The 19,289-nt window shown below is 42.2% G+C and overlaps 1 protein-coding gene across 9 annotated transcripts in view; it reads left to right on the top strand.

The window, feature by feature from the left end:
- The first annotated feature begins 1,394 nt into the window (after positions 1-1,394).
- slmap (sarcolemma associated protein) overlaps positions 1,395-19,289 on the top strand; it is a 47,360-nt gene continuing 29,465 nt past the window's right edge. For 5 of the 9 annotated variants that reach the window (XM_023955327.1, XM_023955329.1, XM_023955328.1 and 2 more), the window contains exons 1-2: positions 1,395-3,052; positions 15,268-15,415. In XM_023955327.1, the coding sequence (XP_023811095.1) occupies positions 2,855-3,052; positions 15,268-15,415 (346 nt within the window). In that variant the 5' untranslated portion in view covers positions 1,395-2,854. The remainder of the gene's footprint in view (positions 3,053-15,267; positions 15,416-19,289) is intronic. The other 4 variants (XM_023955333.1, XM_023955330.1, XM_023955331.1 and 1 more) reach the window with 1 other exon arrangement.

Raw genomic sequence — 19,289 nt, 5'->3', positions numbered from 1 at the left:
CAAAGCCTTACTCTTAACTATAGGAAGAACATTTTAGACACACACGAACTTGCTGTTTTAAACAGAAAGAGCAGCAGTGATGTCTTCTAGAGTTCCTGTTGTGTGGTCCCTATCAATGATTTGCTCTCAGTTTTCAGCACAACAGGGATGTTTTCTGGAAGCATCAGCAGAATTTGACCTCCTTCCACATCCCAGTCTCACAGCGAGTCACCTGAACAAAATCCTTTCATGGAAATGACTGCTGTCATAAGACTGTCAGGGATTTCCATAGCTATGATAACGCTGTCAGAAACATAAAAAACACTAAAAAGTGATGATTGTTCTCACCACTCAGAGGACATGTGAACATCTCATGAAGTATTTCGGGTTCTTCTTCCCTCAGAACAAACAAAAATCAAACATTTTTGATGGTACAAAGTACAAGCATGGAGAAAAGAAGAGAATGAAGCAGTAATAAAGGAAAACCTCACAGATGCAGGATAAGTCCATGTGTTTGAAATAAACTCCCTGAGTCATTTGGAAAGCTTTTACAAAATCAGCAGATTTTCCTAGATGCTTTGTGGATTGACAGTCAGTACGCGGCTGCAGGTTAGGGTTGGCAGTTGTATGTACACCGCAAAATCTTAAATGCTGAATGGCGTAAACTTATATTTCACTTTACAGCCTTAAGAACGGACAGAATTGAGGTGAAACGTCTTCCAACTTTAAAACCTAAGTCCAGATGACCCCTAAACCTCCTACTAAGATGAAATCAACCTGGATGAATAAGAGTCTTCATCGACAACCTTAAGAATGTAAGAAGACCCTTGTGTTGAGAAAAAAAATTATAACGTTTTCAAAAGCAAAATAATCGTAGTTTAAGAAAACATGTCTAGATTTTTTTTCTTGGTTAGACCATTTTTTTCTTACCCCTATGGCTTTTTTTTATTGCTAATTTAAAGAGAATTTGCCCATGGATTAAGAAATGTGGACCTGTTTTTGCAGTATGACATTCCTCATTCTGTAGGCTGTTTGAGTGTCAAATGTACATAAACCTTTTAGTAGGTGTTTATTAATTGCTTGTTTTTGATACTTTAAATGTATTAGTAGTAAATTATCAAGTGTTTTTCATGACTTAATTCACTGTTTATTATTTGTAAATTAACTATGATGTGATTACTTAAAAAAAGAAATACTGCATTGAATAGCATCTCCAGAATGGTTGTTGTAGAAAACAAATCCAACTTCAAATTCAAAAGAAAAAAGTTTCTGGAGCCAGACTGTAGGTTGATTTACTTGATTACATCGTTGAGGTTACTGAGCGCGTTCAACATGATTACGTATTAGTGAGTGTCTGTGCTCCCCGGCCCTCCATTGGACAGAGAGGATGGTTTGATCAATGTGTTGCTGTGATCTGGACAGTGAACGCACCACGCCTGTACTTTCAGTATGGCGGCTCGGACTCACGGAGGAGAACAACTTCTTCCAGGTTCCTTCCACAAGACTGTCGGACGACGACGGCTGTAACGCGCGCCCGCTGCGGAAAACGCGAGCCGGGCTACCGTAGACGACGGGCGGTGTACGTAACGACCTTCGCGGACATTTCTTCTGGAATTTAATCGCCTCGGTGTGATGCGCCAGGAGCCGCAGTCTAGAAACTCCCGATTTTTTTTCCGCTCCGCCTGTCAGTTAGCCGGCTAGCTGCGGGCTAGCTCACCTTGATGCTAACGCTCGGTTGCGGGACTCTTAAATTTGAAAAAAGCCCGAAAGCTTTCGGGTTTTGCCCGCTTTATGGGACAGTGATGGCGCATCGCGTCCCCCCGGTAAGCGAACTCGTTGAGGAGGGCAGGGAGAGAGGATATGAGAACCCAAGTGATAACTTTGTCGGTACTCATTAGCCTAGCTTAGCTCGCAGGTCTACTGCTGGCCGTTAGTTAGCGCTTCCCCCTGTCCACTCGCTAGCTTGTTAGCATTTTAATGCACAACACTGTTCGTAAGTCTCCTCCTTGTCCCGACTGAGACTTGAGTTTTGTAGCAGTTGTCGAGACCGCGTGGATGCTTCATGTTGACCGGTGATGTTTCGTAACTCAGGAGTTGCTTCTAGCTAGGTTTCAATCATTAGCGATCAGTTAGGTGTTCTGTTTGGGAGGGGAGGGGGGGCAAACGTGACGTTTGTGGGCTCGATAAGGTTCTCCGTCCCAGGTCAACTGGGTCATGGATTCCGACAAACTGTCTGTAACAAACGGAGAGGAGACAACGGACATCTAACCTTTGAGTGTTTGTCTGGAGTGTAGTGTTCACGTGAGTGTTTGTATGTGTGCGCGCGCGCTCATTAGCTCAAAGGCGCGCGCAGATATCACCGCGGTTGACGTACAGCTGGGATAGACAGTGACCTGTTGCTGGTTCGCGGGGGAAAAGATCCGCGTCTGCAGGCCGCCGCTTCCTCTCCACGGCTCCGTTTGATGGACGTGAGTGGCTGTTTGCCAGCCCGTCCGAGCTCCACTCAGTCATGTTGGTCTTGACATATGGCACCTTGGGCTGTACATAGTATTGGCTGTCAAATATAAGTCGTAATGTAGCTTCAGTGGACAGCCAGCGGAAGGAATGTCTTGTCTTTTTATACACGTGGATTTGTTTTTTTAATTTAAACCTTTTTTGGAGGGGGTCTTACTTCAAAGTGGTGAAGCTGTGAGACCCAAGTGGACAATGCATATTAGCCAGTGCCTACAGGAATAAAGGACTCAGCATTCTGCCTACGTATAGGCCACCTATATTTTGGATTATTTGTTAGGGATTCCCACAACAACCTGCCAACCTGGATCAAGAAAACCTGTCCGTTGCATCTGGTTGGAGCAACACTCTAAAGCTAAAATCAATGCCTTCAGCGCTGGCTGTGTTCGCCTGCCGACCCAACTCGCACCCATTCCAGGACCGGCATGTGTACCTGGATGAGCCGGTCAAAATCGGCAGGTCGGTGGCTCGGTGCCGCCCTGCCCAGAACAATGCCACCTTCGACTGCAAGGTGCTGTCCAGAAATCATGCCCTTATTTGGTTTGACCACAAGACTGGCAAGGTGAGAACCTCCCGCTTCTGCGTAACCTTTACCAGCTGACTGATCACATGTTTCCACAGGTCAAAATGTTCCAGTTCTATGAAATGGTTTTGTTTTTTTGTACAACCCATGCTTGACCTGCATAAATGGGTGGTTTGATGTCCTGTATTGGGGACAAGCTGAGGTTTTCCACATGTCTCAGGTGTGTCTGACGCTACATTTCAGAGGTGAGACAAAGAAATGCGGTCCGTGTTTGGATTGTCAGTTGGGTGGGCTGTCGTCACAAATATGTGCTTTTTCTTAAGCTGCTTGAAACGCCGTTGATGAGTTTTTAACATGCATTTTGACTACATGCTGGATCACAGCAGAACTCAGACACTTTGCTCTCCTGGGAAAACCAACATTGCCTTCAATGTCGATGGGAGTTGCCAGATCTAAAGTTAAAACCTTACACGTCAGCACACCTTAGGCAGGAAAGGTGCAACCAAGGAGAACATACCTGAGTGTCTTTAGGGTATTTATTAAATCCTGTTTAGTACCTACAAGTCTGACTCAGTTATTGTGTTGTAAATGCATGCAAATAAAGAAACGAGCAAATCCTTGACTTGATGATGACAAACTGAAACGTTTAACTTTGTCAAATAAAATGTAAATCTCTTATTTCATGTAGGATTTATATTTTAAAGTGGTGTATGTGTGGACATATCAAAAGCTAAGTACCACAATAGCACAGATGTGTCAACTTAAATCCAATTTTTTATTAAATCTATAATTCTGATTGTTGAGCTTATTTGACATCCTAAATGTGGTTAAGTACACAGAATGTAAAATAATTAGTTGGGAGTTAGAGGCTCCATCTCTCCAGTTCCCAGCATCCATCAGTAAAGGTCCCACTTCTTTAGAAGTGTTTTGTCTGACCTGTAGTGAGCTCCTACATGGTGATACTGCTCCAATGACATCCATCAGAAGAGTTACAAATATAGAAAAATTAAATCCACAGTGAATTTTAATGAAGTTTTATTTTAAGGGGGCGAATAAGATCTCATCAGCACTCGTGTTCCTTTTGGATTCTCGGCTTTATGCACATTTTGGTTGACTAAATTGACTGCATAGAAATGAAGTCTACGTTAGCGGACTGTTGTTGACGGTGAGCAGGTCTAAGTTTCAATCTGTGCAGTGCACTCCCTCTGGTGTGTTGAGCCTCTGGAGAACAGGTTGAACAGGCTGAGACAGCATCAGGATTACCCTGCACTGTGGCATGCTGGGAGTTTCAAAGTACCGAGTGTGTGTGTGTTTGTGTGCACAAAGTGTTCGCTATTTATAATGACATGACTCACGTTATCCTTTGCTGTCTTCGCACCCTCACACTTAAAGACCACCGTAAACACCCTCGCCCCTTAGTTTGTTTTAATATAACATTAATATTTATAAATAATATGTGAATAGTCTGTTGTTTTTTGGGCAGAAAACACATTTAAATGGATGGTTAGGACTATTGGTTTAAACATTTTTAAAGTACTGATAGTTAATTAAAACAGTCATTTTTAACAATAGAAATAGAAGTTTTGGTGGATAACCCTGAGGTTTCAAATGATTTGCTAGTTTTAACTGTTAAAACACTTTTAGTTTAAACACGCTTTGGTTGTACCATGTGGATAATGACATCTAAAGTTTTCATGACATAAGTAATACATCTATTCCATTTGTCAAATATTAATAGTGTGTACTATAGTATAATGTGATCGGGATGTTGGAGAGGGACTTCAGAGCGCGTGATGTTGGCGTGATGTTGGCGTGTAAAGCTTTGGGCATGACTCTGCATCACAAACGCATATGGACGGAGGAGGTTTAGAAAAACCTTTGGTCTGCACCAGATCTCAGGTGAGCGGTTAACCATAGAGATGAAGAGGACCAAACACGATGACATGAATATGCCATAAAACTACACCCAGGTTTCCCAGTGTATTTAAATCACACCTTTGACTTTTCTCAATTTTAAGTTTGTTCGCTTCATCAAATGACCAAAATGGTCAAACTATTTCTTTCTCATAGAACCAGCTGGTACTTTAGTTTCATCTTGAAGTAGTTTGTGGCTTTGACAGACCTGATGGTGTCATAGATCAGCTCTGAGGAGCTCCTGAATGAGACCCAGAGGTTCTTGTAACGAAGCCAGACATGTTTAGACGGCTGATTCCATGTCAGACGTGTGCAGGAGGTCCCTGTCGTGTGAAAAATCTTAGGAAACAGTAAATCAGTGACAGAAACGGAAAAAGATTTCTGCTGGGAAAAAATGTTAGATCTGTCACATCATCATTTGTAAAGATGTTTTTCATCTCCTGTTCAAATCTACGGGCGGCCGTGGTGCAGCGGTAGGGCGGTCAACCCATGATCGTAAGATTACAGGTTTGATTCCCGCCTTGCACGCCCATGTGTCGAAGTGTCCTTGGGCAAGACACTGAACCCCACCTTGCCTCTGGTGGGAGGTTGGCGCCAGTGTTCGGCAGCGGAGCCGCCATCAGTGTGTGACTGTGACTGTGACTGTAAAGCGCTTTGGGCCTTTGAAAGAGGGTAGAAAGCGCTAAACAAGTATACGCCATTTACCATCTGAACAAAGGTTTTCTACCAGAGATGGTTTTAAAAGTAAAGAATGTGTTACACAATGGAACAACAACTACAAAAAGATGGTGGATTTAAAAAAAACAACAAAAAACTCAATGCTGAAAGGATGTAGTTTAGCATATAGATGCTATAAAATGTAAATGTTGTTTGAAAATGTGCCTTTGTTATGGCTGAAGTGAGATGTGGTTACAGTGATGTGATAACAAGTGGTGAGAAAAACACCCGAGGGAGTCTAAAAAGAGTAAAGGAGTGTTTATTTTAGGCTTCATCACAACGAGGTGGGATTGGACCCAGCTGCTTCTGTCTTTAGCCTGTAGCTTCTGTGGCTACAGTTTGGGAATCACAGCCTCAGGAGTCCCAGCCAACGCTCGTCCTGGTTCTTACAAAACGACCAGTTGCTTTCTCACTGGAGCACCAATCAGAGCGAGCATCAGTTGATATTTCAGTGCTGTGTCATTTCCTCCTTTGATCATTTGAAAACCATACAGAGTTACTGTAGTCACCCTTTGCCCACTTACAATGAAAAAGATCTAGATTGCAGCCGGTGCTCAAACTGTAGTCAATTCCTGGATTTAAATGTTCACAGCGCGAATTATCTAGCCTCCTTGACACTGAAGTGCGGTTGTAATGTCATCTGTTGAAATGACTGCTGTTCAGAAAAACCACATCGGTTCTGCTTTTCTGGATCCTTTAGTGACTGCGACAACATATAGTGACCACAGCAGCAATGCACATTGATGGTACGAGACGAACTTTATTACTAGTGTATGGACACGTGACTAACTCAGACTAACAGAAACCCCTCAGTGATGCTAAGGCCGTAGTCCAAACCACCCATACGGGTGGACATGGGCTGTCTGCAGGTGGTCAAACCTTATACAAGGCACACAGGGGGTCCCCATGAAATATCAAGGTGGTAGACAGCTCAGAGAACCTGTAGAGCGAAAACGTTCATGCACATTTTTTCTACGGGCACTGCAGCGTCGTGAACACTTAGACCACACGTGAGGGTGAGGTAGATGAGACACAGGCGTGTCGTAGAGATTTGTAGTTTCAACCCCGTCAAACCCTGCGGAAGAAGCCCGTTGGTGCTGTTCATGTGATACGTGCACGCTCATTGCTGCAGCCTGAGTGTTACAAATGAGGAAGGAAATTGGCCAGAGTGTAGTTCGTGTGGGTGTCCCACAGGAGCCAGTACCTTTACCTTACTAATGACTAGAGTGGGGTGTGAGGATGCCAAACGACACAAGTCGTAAGCGTGATAAACCTCTGTTATCCTCACTTCACGATACACTGACCACAGGCACGGCAATGGTACGTTCCATTTTCCTGATGTTGCTTTATGTGGTCGTAGGATCCTCATCAATTTTTTTCAACAAATATTTATTTTTACACCAACCAGTGCTAGCATGTCTTTGACTGGTTAGTTTGGAGTTCAAAGGTTTATCTCTTTATGCATTAATCAGAACCAAACATAAACTTGAGCCTGTCGTGTTCCATACACACGATCCTGTTTTCTTATCTGCTCTCTTAAAAGTCTGTGAGTCGATGTGCTTGATCCTGCAGAACCTCTTCTTCCTCTTTGATCCTTTCATTTAGTGCAGATCTTAGAGCCGAGAAGGGAGAAGAGTTTAGGGGAATCCCTGACAGTCAGGAAGCCGATGATCAGCAGCTGAGGGTCTTTAACTACCTTTTGCCTGTGCAGGTACACTCACCTGTCTCTGAGGGAATCAGGGCGTTGAATCTTATATGTACACGGAGAGCAACAGTTGTAGTCATTGAAACACTTTTGAGGTAAATCCCTATAAGTTTGTGAAATTTTAACTTTAATTTCGGTTTAGGTAGGGTGGGGCAGTAGATTTAGTTCTCTGTGGCCTTGATGACAGAATCAGCTGATTTGTTAGGGGTCAGCCTTCACAATAGGGTTTGTGTTTGTTTATTGCGTTAGAGTAACTCTGATAAAGCGCTCGCGAACTCAACCCTCATTCATCTGCATTAGTTACAGGAAGGCTTGATAATTCATCATTTAAAGGTGTTGCAAACAAAAACTAAATGTTTTAATGTCTGTTTCTGATCCTCTACATCTATGCATGAATAATTTGAAATGCTAAATCACTCCAAGTAATTCAGAAGCTCTGAAAAAAGGCACTGCTCAGACAGCTGAACATGAATTAGTGAGTTGTTCAAAACACTCCTGACAGAGGTTAAAGGGCAAACCTGTTCCTGTTCATGCGCCTGCGGTCTATAGGTGAGCCAGTTCAGCGGTCTGGTGTAATTCATCCTGATTCTTTTCAACACTTCCTCACAGGAAGGAGAAAACTGTCGTCATCTGATGAAGATCCACGCGTTAACCAAGCAGCTGTTAACCAAACCAAACTAAGTTACATTTGGAAGCTTTAGACAGCTAAGCTCATTTAGTGTTATTTCAGTGCATTAAATCTAGGCCTGCACAATATACCGCAAATTTATCGTTATCGCAACATCAAGCTGTGCAATATGCATACCGCAAAACACGCCGAAAATCGCAATAAGTGGTTACCTTAAATGTGCTAAAACAAACTCATGGCAGCTTAAAATATTGAACAAATGAAACAAATCCCTTTATGCATTTAACCAATCGGAAGGACCTGTTTACGTTGTTGATCAATCAGATGAGCCCTTTTATGTTTGATGTTTGCCGCCTACGTTGACAAGGGTCATTTGGAGTATAATTTTGCAGTGAAATGGAAATGATGTTTTTGGTTGTTTTGCTATTTGTTTATACACCGCAAATTATATCGTTATCGCAATATTAATCACCAATATCGCATATCGCGAGTTTTCCTCATATCGTGCAGCCCTAATTAAATCCCTTCATATTGTTGGCACATGGTTGTTGCTGTACAATGGACACACTTTGATGGAAGTACTGAAAGGGTTTTGTCATCTTAACAGCATATCAGTTGCTTGATAATAAATATTAAGTATAAAATAGATATTTTGTATCATATACAGTTTTCCTTTAATAACTAACATGAAATGATAATTTTGTGACATTTCACATGGTTTCATTATACAAGCAGACTGACGCTGCTGCCTTCAGATCTGCTAGTGGCTCGGTGTGGGGGGTCTGGGGCCCCACCTTCGTTTTGTCTGTATTTTAAGTTCCATAATATCATTGTGGAGTTAATTAAACATACATTCACCTGAGCACAGGTGTTGATCACCTTTGCACCCAGGGATCTAGATTCATGAGCTCGTCTGTTCTTGGATTTTGTGCTTCTGCGAGCTTCTTGGAGCTTCTGCGAGCTTCTTGGAGCTTTTTGAAGCCTCTCTGAACTTCAGTGGGCTATTGTGGGTTTCTCCAAGCTTCTGTTAGCTTGCTTCCTCCTTGCTGTCTGTCTTTACAGTCTTCCTGGTGTAAGGGCTCTCCTGAAATCTACCACACAGACGTACACAAAAGCAACAAATTTTCCATTTGACACACTAAATCCCTGAAACTCTGGTTTATATTTAAAGCTTAATTCCATTACATTTTAATGGGATCTGCTCTGTCCTTAAGCTGATTTAGTAAAAACATAAGTGTTGCTTTGTCTGGTTCAGGAGGAGCTTAAAAACACTTAAGCTCCTCCTACATGAGCACTTCAGCAGAAAAAAAATCTTTTTTCTTTGCTGGACTGCTAAAATTATTCTATTTGCTCTTTAAAATTATTGAAAGAATCCAATATAACCAGAAAACATTTGGTAAGAGATTTTTTTGCTTTCAAAAAATATTTTAGCGTTTCCTAAACAAATGTTTTCGTTTGCGTTGTGTCATCTCGCTTTTGTCCTATCTTTGATTTTGCTCACATAAGTTTCAGTTTAGCGTGACAAAGCTGCCATCAAACAGCTGCTGATTGGTCCAGATTCTAACCAATCAAATCGCCGTATTTATCTCACTTGGTGTCTGCTCAATATATTTAACAGAAGAAGCATTTTTAACTTTTAGGTTAATTTTTACAGCGTCTTATTTTTAAGAACCCCGGTGCTTTTGTCCAAAATAAAAAAAAAGACTCATGGAAAAATTCTTTTTTCTCTTTTTATTTCAACATTTATTGATGAAAATAAAACAAAAGTTCAGAATCCCGTTCGCACAGAACCGATACAAAGTCCAAAGTCCATGTCTGTCTCCGAGCACCGTCAATACCAGACAGAGACACCTGATTGGTGCAAACGCAAAAATAGTTTTTGGAGGCAAGAAAACTCCCAAAAAACGTTAAAAGCAAAAAAAAAAGAATAAGTAAATAAATGAACGTTTTTTGAATGCAAAAAAAAAAAAATTTGAAGGCAAAAAAAAGATTCAAAACAAGCAAATATTTAATATTTTCATGTCCAGCAAGAGAGTTCTGTATGCAACGTGTTGGCGTAAATATCACTCCGTAGCTGAAAGGAAGAGGTACAGTTACAGTACTTTTTATGATGTAAATGCAGGAGCATTACAGCGACGAAGGTACAGGAGGACTTCTTTGAGTTGCTGATGCCTGATTGGCTTTGCTGACTCTAAACTGTTTAGGTCAAATCTATCAGCTGTTTGGAACAAAGGCAAGTTTTGCTCTCTAGATAAACAGATGGGTCATGTGATGCTGATGAGTTTGTTTACTGATGTTTTTGCTGTAGTGAACACCAAGTGCTCCTAAAGCTGTTTATGTTTTACCCTGTGAGGTTAAAGTGGTCTTTTGTCTTGGTACTAAATAAGGTGAAGTGATTTAATCTCGGATTGCTGTCATGGTGTTAATCACGAGTCCTTGTATTTACTGGAGGAATGGTGTCTGGAGTCTGCAGGACTCAGCACTTTGCTGCTTCTGCTGCCGGAGCTGTTGGCTGCTGTGAAGCAGCGTTCAGGATAATGCTTATCAAACCTCACAGAAATGTGTCCTGACTGGCCCAGCATTCTGTGTGTGACAGATGTTTGGTTCTGCTTTCTCTGAAGGTATTTACACCTGTCCTAACATATGAACTCATCTCTGCTTTCAGCAGCACTCACTGCTGGGGTTTGAACAAACCAGCTAAAAATATGTTTTCTAAACCCCTGAAGAGACGAGGGCGTTCAGGGAGAAGCCGTGTAAGAAGAGCTTTCCTCCTCAAAGTGCTGCTGCAGGACATTTGAAACATCACCACTAAATGTCCTGAAGGAAGAGAGAAGACTGGAATCAGAAAATTATTTTAACAATAAATTATTGTAATTTTCTTATAAAGTGGTATATTTACTGCCTTTAAAAAGTTCAGTTCAAAAATGGAGAAACATATTAATTGTGTTTGTGTGTATGTGTATGTGTGTGTGTGTTTCTGGATCTCTGTGTGTGTGTGGATCTGTGTGTGTGGGTCAGGATCTGTGTGTTTTTGTGGATCCAGATTGTTTATGTAGATCATTCTGAACATAACCTGGTCTGGAGCAGGTTTAGTTGAAGGTTAGTTTGTTTTCAGAGAGGTGAAGCAGCATGGCGTGCCCATTTGAAGATGATTTAGTGGATGAAGAAGCTCAGATAATACTTTTTCCACCGTGAGAGGGTGATAAGATCACGTATGGATGTGGGAAAGATAAACTTTATACTTTGATCTAACTTAATTATTTGCTTCAGTCAAGATAAATCATTTTTATTAAGTGAAGTTAGTTAGAAAATAACATAGTTATCAGACAGTTATTTACTTTCATTTAAATTAATTCAATTAAGTAGGTGTAACTTTGGGGCTGCTGTTAGATCGGCACCGCAAGGAATTGTGGGATACCATTCCCTTTGCCTGTCTGGACGGATTTGGGTTTAAGTGTGGCTTTTTGACCAAATGTGTTTAGTTGTTTTACTGTGTTTTACCGAGTTATTTGTCCTGTTATGTTTAATTCTTTCTGCACCATGAGTGAGAGGGAGGGAGAGGATGATGAGTTTATATAGCACCCCTACTGTATAGTGGTGTGATGTTAAAGTAGGAGAAATAGTAAATGACTATACATTTTGCGTTGCGAAACCATTTTGTTTCATTCATTTTATTGTTATTAAAATGAGAATATCTGCTGGCTCAAACTTAGACATATAAGAGTTCAAGAAGTACAATGAATTCAAATGGAGAAACATTTAATTGATCTGGAGTAAAATGACATTTAGTTAGAAAAATATGTAAATTTGAGTTGTAAAAATAATTATTGAATTGGACAGACGTAAGAAATTAGGTTGAAAAAATTTAATTCAATTACTTGTTACCAATTGAGGAAATTAATTTAAGTTGGATTATTTATTTATATATATAAATTATATACATATAAATTATATATATATATATATATATATATATATATATATATATGCGTCACAATGAAAATAGAAATTAGATCCAAAACTCGTGCGTTTACTTTGTTCTTTTTCTCCAAGCAGAAACTCTTTCCTTTCCTGATGATGCAGCCATATTACTTTTTTGATGGACGTATAATCTTCATATGCCGTCATTAAAATCTCAGACTCCGTCTCACTGAAGTGTAGCGCTCTCTTTTTTCTCTCCACGCGTTTCCATGGTGACTCCAGAAATCAGCGATCCATTGAGAATGTCTTTATGTACCTGCTGTGCATTAACCCAGAGTTACCAAGTGGAACGTAATGACGCCAACTCATATCTGGTCTTTTGGAACCGACATACCCAGAGTAAGCAAGTTCAGGACACTTCAGCCAGAGATCAGGGTTAAAGTCAGGGGAGTTTAAACATGCTTGCTGTTGCTGTATTTTTAGCAGCTATAATTTATGTAACTGCTTACTCGTGTATTACATTAGGGTTGAAGTTAACACAGAAAATTAAGTAGGATTTCAGAATACTACCCATTTCACATACTGTTTCTATCAGCTGATTTATCAGCTTTAGAATTGCTTTTATTACAGCAGCTTTTTTTTCCTGGTTTTGTCACTTGAATTATACAAAACCAAACATATAATCACAAAATTACCATATTCACTGGAAACATTGATAACTCTTAAAGTTTAGCTGTTATGAGGTCTTTATTGTTGCCCGTAGAACTGTAGTTCTCATCTCACAGCCGGGACGTTACGTCTTGAAACAGAGTCCGAATTATCGCTTCAAGCTTTTGTGACATCCCTGACTGTCACAGGACGGAGCCCACAGCTCGCCCTTCCAGGCGGGTGATGTCATGTGTGTATAGGAGCGTGTTCATGAGACGGCGGCGCCGGCCGCGCTGCAGAGCCGCCTGCATGTGTGGTATGTACTGCAGCTGGAGCTTGTGTTGTTGCTGGGTGAAAAGATCTATAGTTGGGTCCCTCCCTCACTGTCTCCAGGTTACCATGGGGATAATAAAGGTGTGTGTGTGTGAGGGCGAATCCATCCGGTATCCTTCTGTGCAGTAACAGCCGTGTTACCCCTGCAGTGAGGATGGTCTTTCCTCGCCGATCGGTTCTTCCTTCTGCTCTCCAGTCTGTCAGAAAGACGCTGTTTTGGTTTCTTTCATGATGGCTGATGAATGAAGCTGGTGGAACATCAGACACTCATCCCTCTGGCGATCAGATCAAAGTGCTTTCTCTGTTTGTGCTGTAATCTTATACCACGTGTGTCGTCTCGGATCAACACTTGTCTTTGCGTAGCAGACTTCCGTTTGATGCCAACTTGTAGATCTGTGATGCTAGATTATCATTCTGAGTTTATTTTTACCGGCACGACTGATTTCATGCCGGATGATGCGTGCCACACTTGTTGATTTCACGCCGTTTGAGGTGGCCTCCTGCCATGAACATGTTTGTCGTGCGCTTCTGCAGTGTGGCTGTGCTGGTGCGTCTGTCAAAGGCATGCAGTCATGCCGTCTGCTGCTCCACGGTTTCCTCTGGACTGCGGGGAGACGGTCACTTCAGGATGCAAACTGCAGCTTAACCACTTAAACAGATTAGTGGTACATGGATTACAACACCTATCATAAAAAAATACGTCTGCAGACGTCATGTCCATCTGAAGTAACAGGATTGGTGTCACAAAACTTGGTGTTTGTTTCCTCTGGTGGTCAAAACTAGTACTGCAAGTACAGGTAAACAAACGAGCGTGTTTCAGAAAGGTGGGTGGGTATGTATTTATATAAATACACAGTTATGTGTCAGCCTTTTGGTCTGTAATGTTTATAGACCATGTAGTACTACTTTAAGAAGGTTTGTATTAATCACAACAAAAATATGTGAAAATAAACAACAGACTGGAACATGCTTTAATTTCCACAAATCCTTTGGAGGAGTAACTAATGCTTCAATTCAGACGCATCTAATTGTGAGGAGCTTTGTGTTTCAGTCAGGTAGCCGGAATTATGACCTTTTTTCTGTTTAATAACTTTTTATTTTTCAATTTTTGTCAATAACCACATCCACATCAAAACGGTACATAAGAAGACACATAGGCAGAAACAAACAGGAAAAAAACACCCAACCCCTTTATCCCAATAATACAAAAATAAAATAAAATTAAAGAGAAACCAGTTTCGGATATGATTTCTCGGGTACATCAAAGGGTTTCCATCACAATCCATTAACAATGCAATAAAGGGAATAAATAAAATATAGTAGAAGAAAAGGAGAGAAAAATAAATTACACTTCTATATAAATGCGCTAATCATGATGGCAGAAATATTCACATTAATTTAGTCAAGGAATGGCCTCAAAGTTTTCTCAAAAATATTGATTTTGGAGTGTGAGGGATAGGTCAAGTGCTCCAGAAGAATGGATTCCATGTATGTCCTTTTAACAGATTGTTTTACACTGCTCTTTGTGTTTTAACTCATCTGCTGAAACTGTCAACCAATAGGAAGTTGTTTTTTTCCAGTGTTTATTGATGTCAACAACAGACAAAAAGTTCCACTTAAGTACTAAACACCAAGTTGGCATGAAGCAAAAACAAAGGAGTTCATTTTTAAATGAAATACATTTGCATTTTTGTACAGCTCAAAGTTCAGTTTATTTTGGTTTATAATTAAGGCGGACAGGTCTTGACAGCACAGCAGAAGCCTTCAGTCTTTGCGGTTGATGGATTAAATTTTTGACACATTGGTGTCTTGAGTTCATTTCTGTTTACAGTGGTCCCCCAGTCTTGTTCTCTTAATGATTTTCTTTCCTCGTCAATCAATGTCCGTGTCGTGTCTCCTGTACAGAATACGTTCAGTTGGACAAGTTTATCAGATCTTTGTTTTCATTCAAATTTTTATATTTGCACATTTCATATTTTGAATATTTGCGCACTTCCTTTCGTTGTACACTTTGTACCTATTGTACATATTGATATTCTTTATAATATACTTGATATTTTATCTGTCTCTCTCTCTGTCTTTCTCTCTTTCCATCCATCCATCCATTCAAATTTTTTTTTCTATGAAGATTTTCTTTGTCAGTTTAAAGGAGAGAAAAACGTGTGAAAATGTTTAAGTCTGTCTGAGAAACGTGTAGAAAGTGAGTAGTGTGGAGTTTTACTGCCTTAAAACATCTATAGATTCTGCAAAAATGTAGAGGTCTACTTTCCGGATTTTGTGTATGGGGGTGATTTTCAGACCGTGACCCCCCCTGATAGACAATGGACCGCTGGATTCACAGGTGCTTCTATCATTCTGTGATCTAATCCTCCTCTCCTTCTGTGTCAGTTCTACCTGCAGGACACTAAAAGTAGCAACGGGACGTTCGTCAACAGCCAGAGGCTGAGTCGAGGCTCCGAGGAGAGTCCGCCCTGCGAGGTCCTGTCCGGGGACATCATTCAGTTCGGTGTGGACGTCACCGAGAACACCCGCAAAGGTCTGTCAGTGTTTTGACGTTTAATCCACACACAAGCCACACCAATGAACAGACGCTCCGTTTACCACTACCTGGAGCGAGCTGTGCTGAGGTCATCTCACTGAAAACATGGTCGGATTTTCAGCTCCACATACGTTTGACCCATCAGAGAGTCAGCCTGCTCTGGAGCCGTTTCATGGAGATTACGCTCTCTTGTTAATCTGTAAATGTCACCAGTTCAGAAAGAATTCCTGTGAAATCTGCTGCTTATGAACTCCACTGAGACTTTTTCACAGATCGTCACCAAACCGTAGCGCATGTTGATGAACAGAGCTTTAGCCAGAGTCTTCAGGTCTGCATCAGTTCTAGAGATCCAAAACATTAGACCAGGATCCGATGAGCAGTTCTACTGAGAGGGTCACACGAGGACACGGTGAAGTGGGTTTGGGGGGGTGCATACAGGGTCATCAAATCACTTTTGGGCAAAAATGATTTGAGCTAGTTAAGCTGAATGATAACTGATATTCTCTTATCGCTAGAGCTGTGACTGTGTGGGATTTTTGATCACCGCGGTGGTGATGAACCAGCAGGGCAGCCCCCCCCCCACACACACACACACAAAAAAGAAAAAAGAAAAAAAAATCCCACACGTGTGTTGTGGGTGCGGGTTGATTCTTCTGCAGCGGACCGCTCTGGAGCTGGAGCATGTGAGGTTTCACCTGTGCTCTCTGGTACAGACATCTTCTCAGAATATTATATAATACCCAGTAATAAACAGACTGCAGACACTTTGTCACCTTTCTGGTAGCCATGAATCCTGACATCCATGAAGAACGCGGGCAGGAGGCTCCGCCCTTGTTTATACAGACACGTAACGTTACGCAAACAAAACATGTAGTGATATTCATGGAATTCTAACGGTGCACGTTCATGTTTGGCGTTACAGAGTGAAGGAGAACAGTAACAACCCCCCCCCCCTACACAAAATCCTCAGCAGCTTGTAATGGAAACGAATACAATGGAAATTAAAAATTATAACGCAGTAAATTTGTCGTATTTCCTCGCGAGACGGAAACTTCTGTTGTAGAATGAGGATGTATGTGTGCTTCTGAAACCGTGTGTGTGTGAGTAGAGTGAGTGCGTGCAGCGTAGAGGGAGTGAAGGAGAACAGAAATACAAGGTTTCCCCAGAAACCCTTGAACACAGGACTAGCAGAAAAAGCCTTCAGCCTTCAGAAAAATTAGATTATCAATAAAGATGTATGTGTTTAATGTGTTTATTTTAGTTCCAATCACCCACCATATGCAGAACTTTCAACAAACAAAAAAAAACTTTAAAAAATAGCTATACTCCTACTTATTGCCCAATACCAGTTCTGTGGATCTCTTATAAATTAGAACAGAACGTCTAAAAGGAATTGCACAAACTAAGACGTTATGATTGTGAATTATGAAATGTATACATTTCAATTCAATTCAATTTTATTTGTATAGCCCAAAATCACAACAACAGTCGTCTCGATGGGCTTCGAAGTAAAACATGAACTCAAAAGGATCATGAATACAAAGAGTTCAATAGAAAAATACTAAAATGAACTAACAAACTGACTATGCTATACTGGCATCCCTGCCCTTAGACCCCCCTTCGCGGTAAGGAAAAACTCCTGAAAAAAAACAGATTCCGGAAAAACGAAGAAACCTCAGGGGTGCCCACATGAAGGAGGGATCCTCCCCCAGGACGGACAGGCGATTTACCAGAACTCAAAGAGAAGAATTACCTTATCTAAATCTACAACTACTTATCTAAAAGTCCAGCAGACGAGCTTCATCCAGCCGTGGTTGTGGGGACAGTCAAAGGCGCGAGTTGAGCCGGAGACAGGATCCACAGCCAGGTGTAGGAGCAGGAGCAGAGACGAGGTACTCGGTCAGGTACAGAGCAGAGACGAGCCAGAGATGAGCCAGAGGCAGGATCCACAGCCAGGTGTAGGAGCAGGAGCAGAGGCGAGGTACTCGGTCAGGAACTGGAGCACGGATGAGCCAACAGGAGTCTGGAAGCACTCCCACTCCCCAGGAGGGGAGAGGAAAAGAGGGACAATACATGAATCACTGCACCAAACAGAGGCATGGAGAACTAAATGATGAATTATGATCAAGAATAGAGGAGAGGAAGCGTAGAAGTAGAAGAGAAAAGAGGACAGAACCCCAGTGCACCATAGTTACCCCAGCTTCAACTCCTAGCAGCCTTTTAAAATAAATAGTAATTAAGTTTAATTTAAACAAATTAACATTAAGTTAAATAATCTCTAAATACTAACTAGTCTGACAATTTCCACACAAAAAATTACAGGGTGGAGAGTCGATAGTCCCATAGTCAAACCTCAGATTCTGGAACAACAGTGCGGTTTCTGTCCTGGTCGTGGATCAGTGGACCAGCTCTACACCCTATCTAGGGTGCTGGAGGGATTGTGGGAGTTCGCTTATCCAGGACATATGTGTTTTTTGGATATGGAGAAGGCGTTAGACCGCGTCACCCGTGGTATCCTGTGGAGGATGCTATGGGAGTATGGGGTCCGGGGGGCCTTACTGAGGGCTGTCCGGTCTCTGTATGACCGGAGTAGGAGCTTATTTCGCATAGCCGGCAGTAAGTCAGACCTGTTCCTGGTCCACGTTGGACTCCGGCAGGGCTGCCCTTTGTCACCGGTTCTGTTCAGGGGCCGGAGGGGCCCCACCGGAGGGGGCCTGGTCTGGGGACCACAGGATTTCCTCTCTGCTTTTTGCAGATGATGTTGTCCTGTTGGCTTCATTGAGCCAGGACCTCCAGCGTAGCGTGCATTGGGGCAGTTTGCGGCCAAGTGTGAAGCGGCTGGGATGAGGGTTAGCACCGCTAAATCTGAGGCCATAGTTCTCGACCGGAGAAAGGTAGTTTGCCATCTCTCGGTGGGTGGAGTGTCCCTGCCCCAGGTGGAGGAGTTTAAATACCTTGGGGTCTTGTTCACGAGTGAGGGAAGACCGGACCATGAGACTGGCAGGTGGATCGGAGCGGCGTCCGTAGTTATGCGGTCGCTGTATCGGTCCGTCGTGGTAAAGAGAGAGCTGAGCCAGAAAGCAAAGCTCTCAATTTACCGGTCGATCTTCGTTCCAATACTCACCTATGGTCATGAGCTCTGGGTCATGACCCAAAGAACGAGGTCCCGAATACAAGCGGCTGAAATGAGTTTCCTCCGTAGGGTGGTGGGACTCTCCCTTAGAGATGGGGTGAGAAGCTCGGCCACCCGCGGAGAGCTCGGGGTAGAACCGCTTCTCCTCCACATTGAAAGGAGCCAGTTGAGGTGGCCCGGGCATCTAGTCCGGATGCCTCCTGGACGCCTCCCTGGAGAGGTGTTCCGGGCATGTCCCACTGGGTGGAGGCCCCGGGGAAGACCCAGAACACGCTGGAGAGACTACGCCCCTCGGCTGGCCTGGGAACGCCTCTGGGTCCCCCCAGAGGAGCTGGAGGAAGTGGCTGGGGCGAGGGAAGTCTTGGCATCTCTGCTTAGACTGCTGCCCCCGCGACCCGGTCCCGAATAAGTGGAGGAAGATGGATGGATGGATGGACATAAAATTTTTTACATTTTGTTCAAAATGATCTAAAAAGACAAACAGCTGGTTTTCTTAAACTGATTTTTTTGGTTAAGTACTCAAGTGTTTTAAAAATAAGACTGACACTTATCCGAAATAATGCCAATTTTTACCTCTGTACGCTTGTTTTTGGGTTATTTTCTTGAAGGATTTTTGTGTTAATAAAGCACAGTCTGTTCCATCTAGTTCTGGTATTTGTGTCAAACATCTCAGCTGTTTTCAAAGGCCTGTCTTCATTACTGTCCACGGTCTGACCTGGACAACCATCTGTGCATTGA

This window comes from Oryzias latipes, chromosome 5 (assembly GCF_002234675.1).
Source record: "Oryzias latipes chromosome 5, ASM223467v1".
NCBI classification, from domain to species: domain Eukaryota; kingdom Metazoa; phylum Chordata; class Actinopteri; order Beloniformes; family Adrianichthyidae; genus Oryzias; species Oryzias latipes.
Note: the sequence above shows the minus strand (reverse complement) of the source record. Positions and strands in the feature narration are given on the sequence as shown.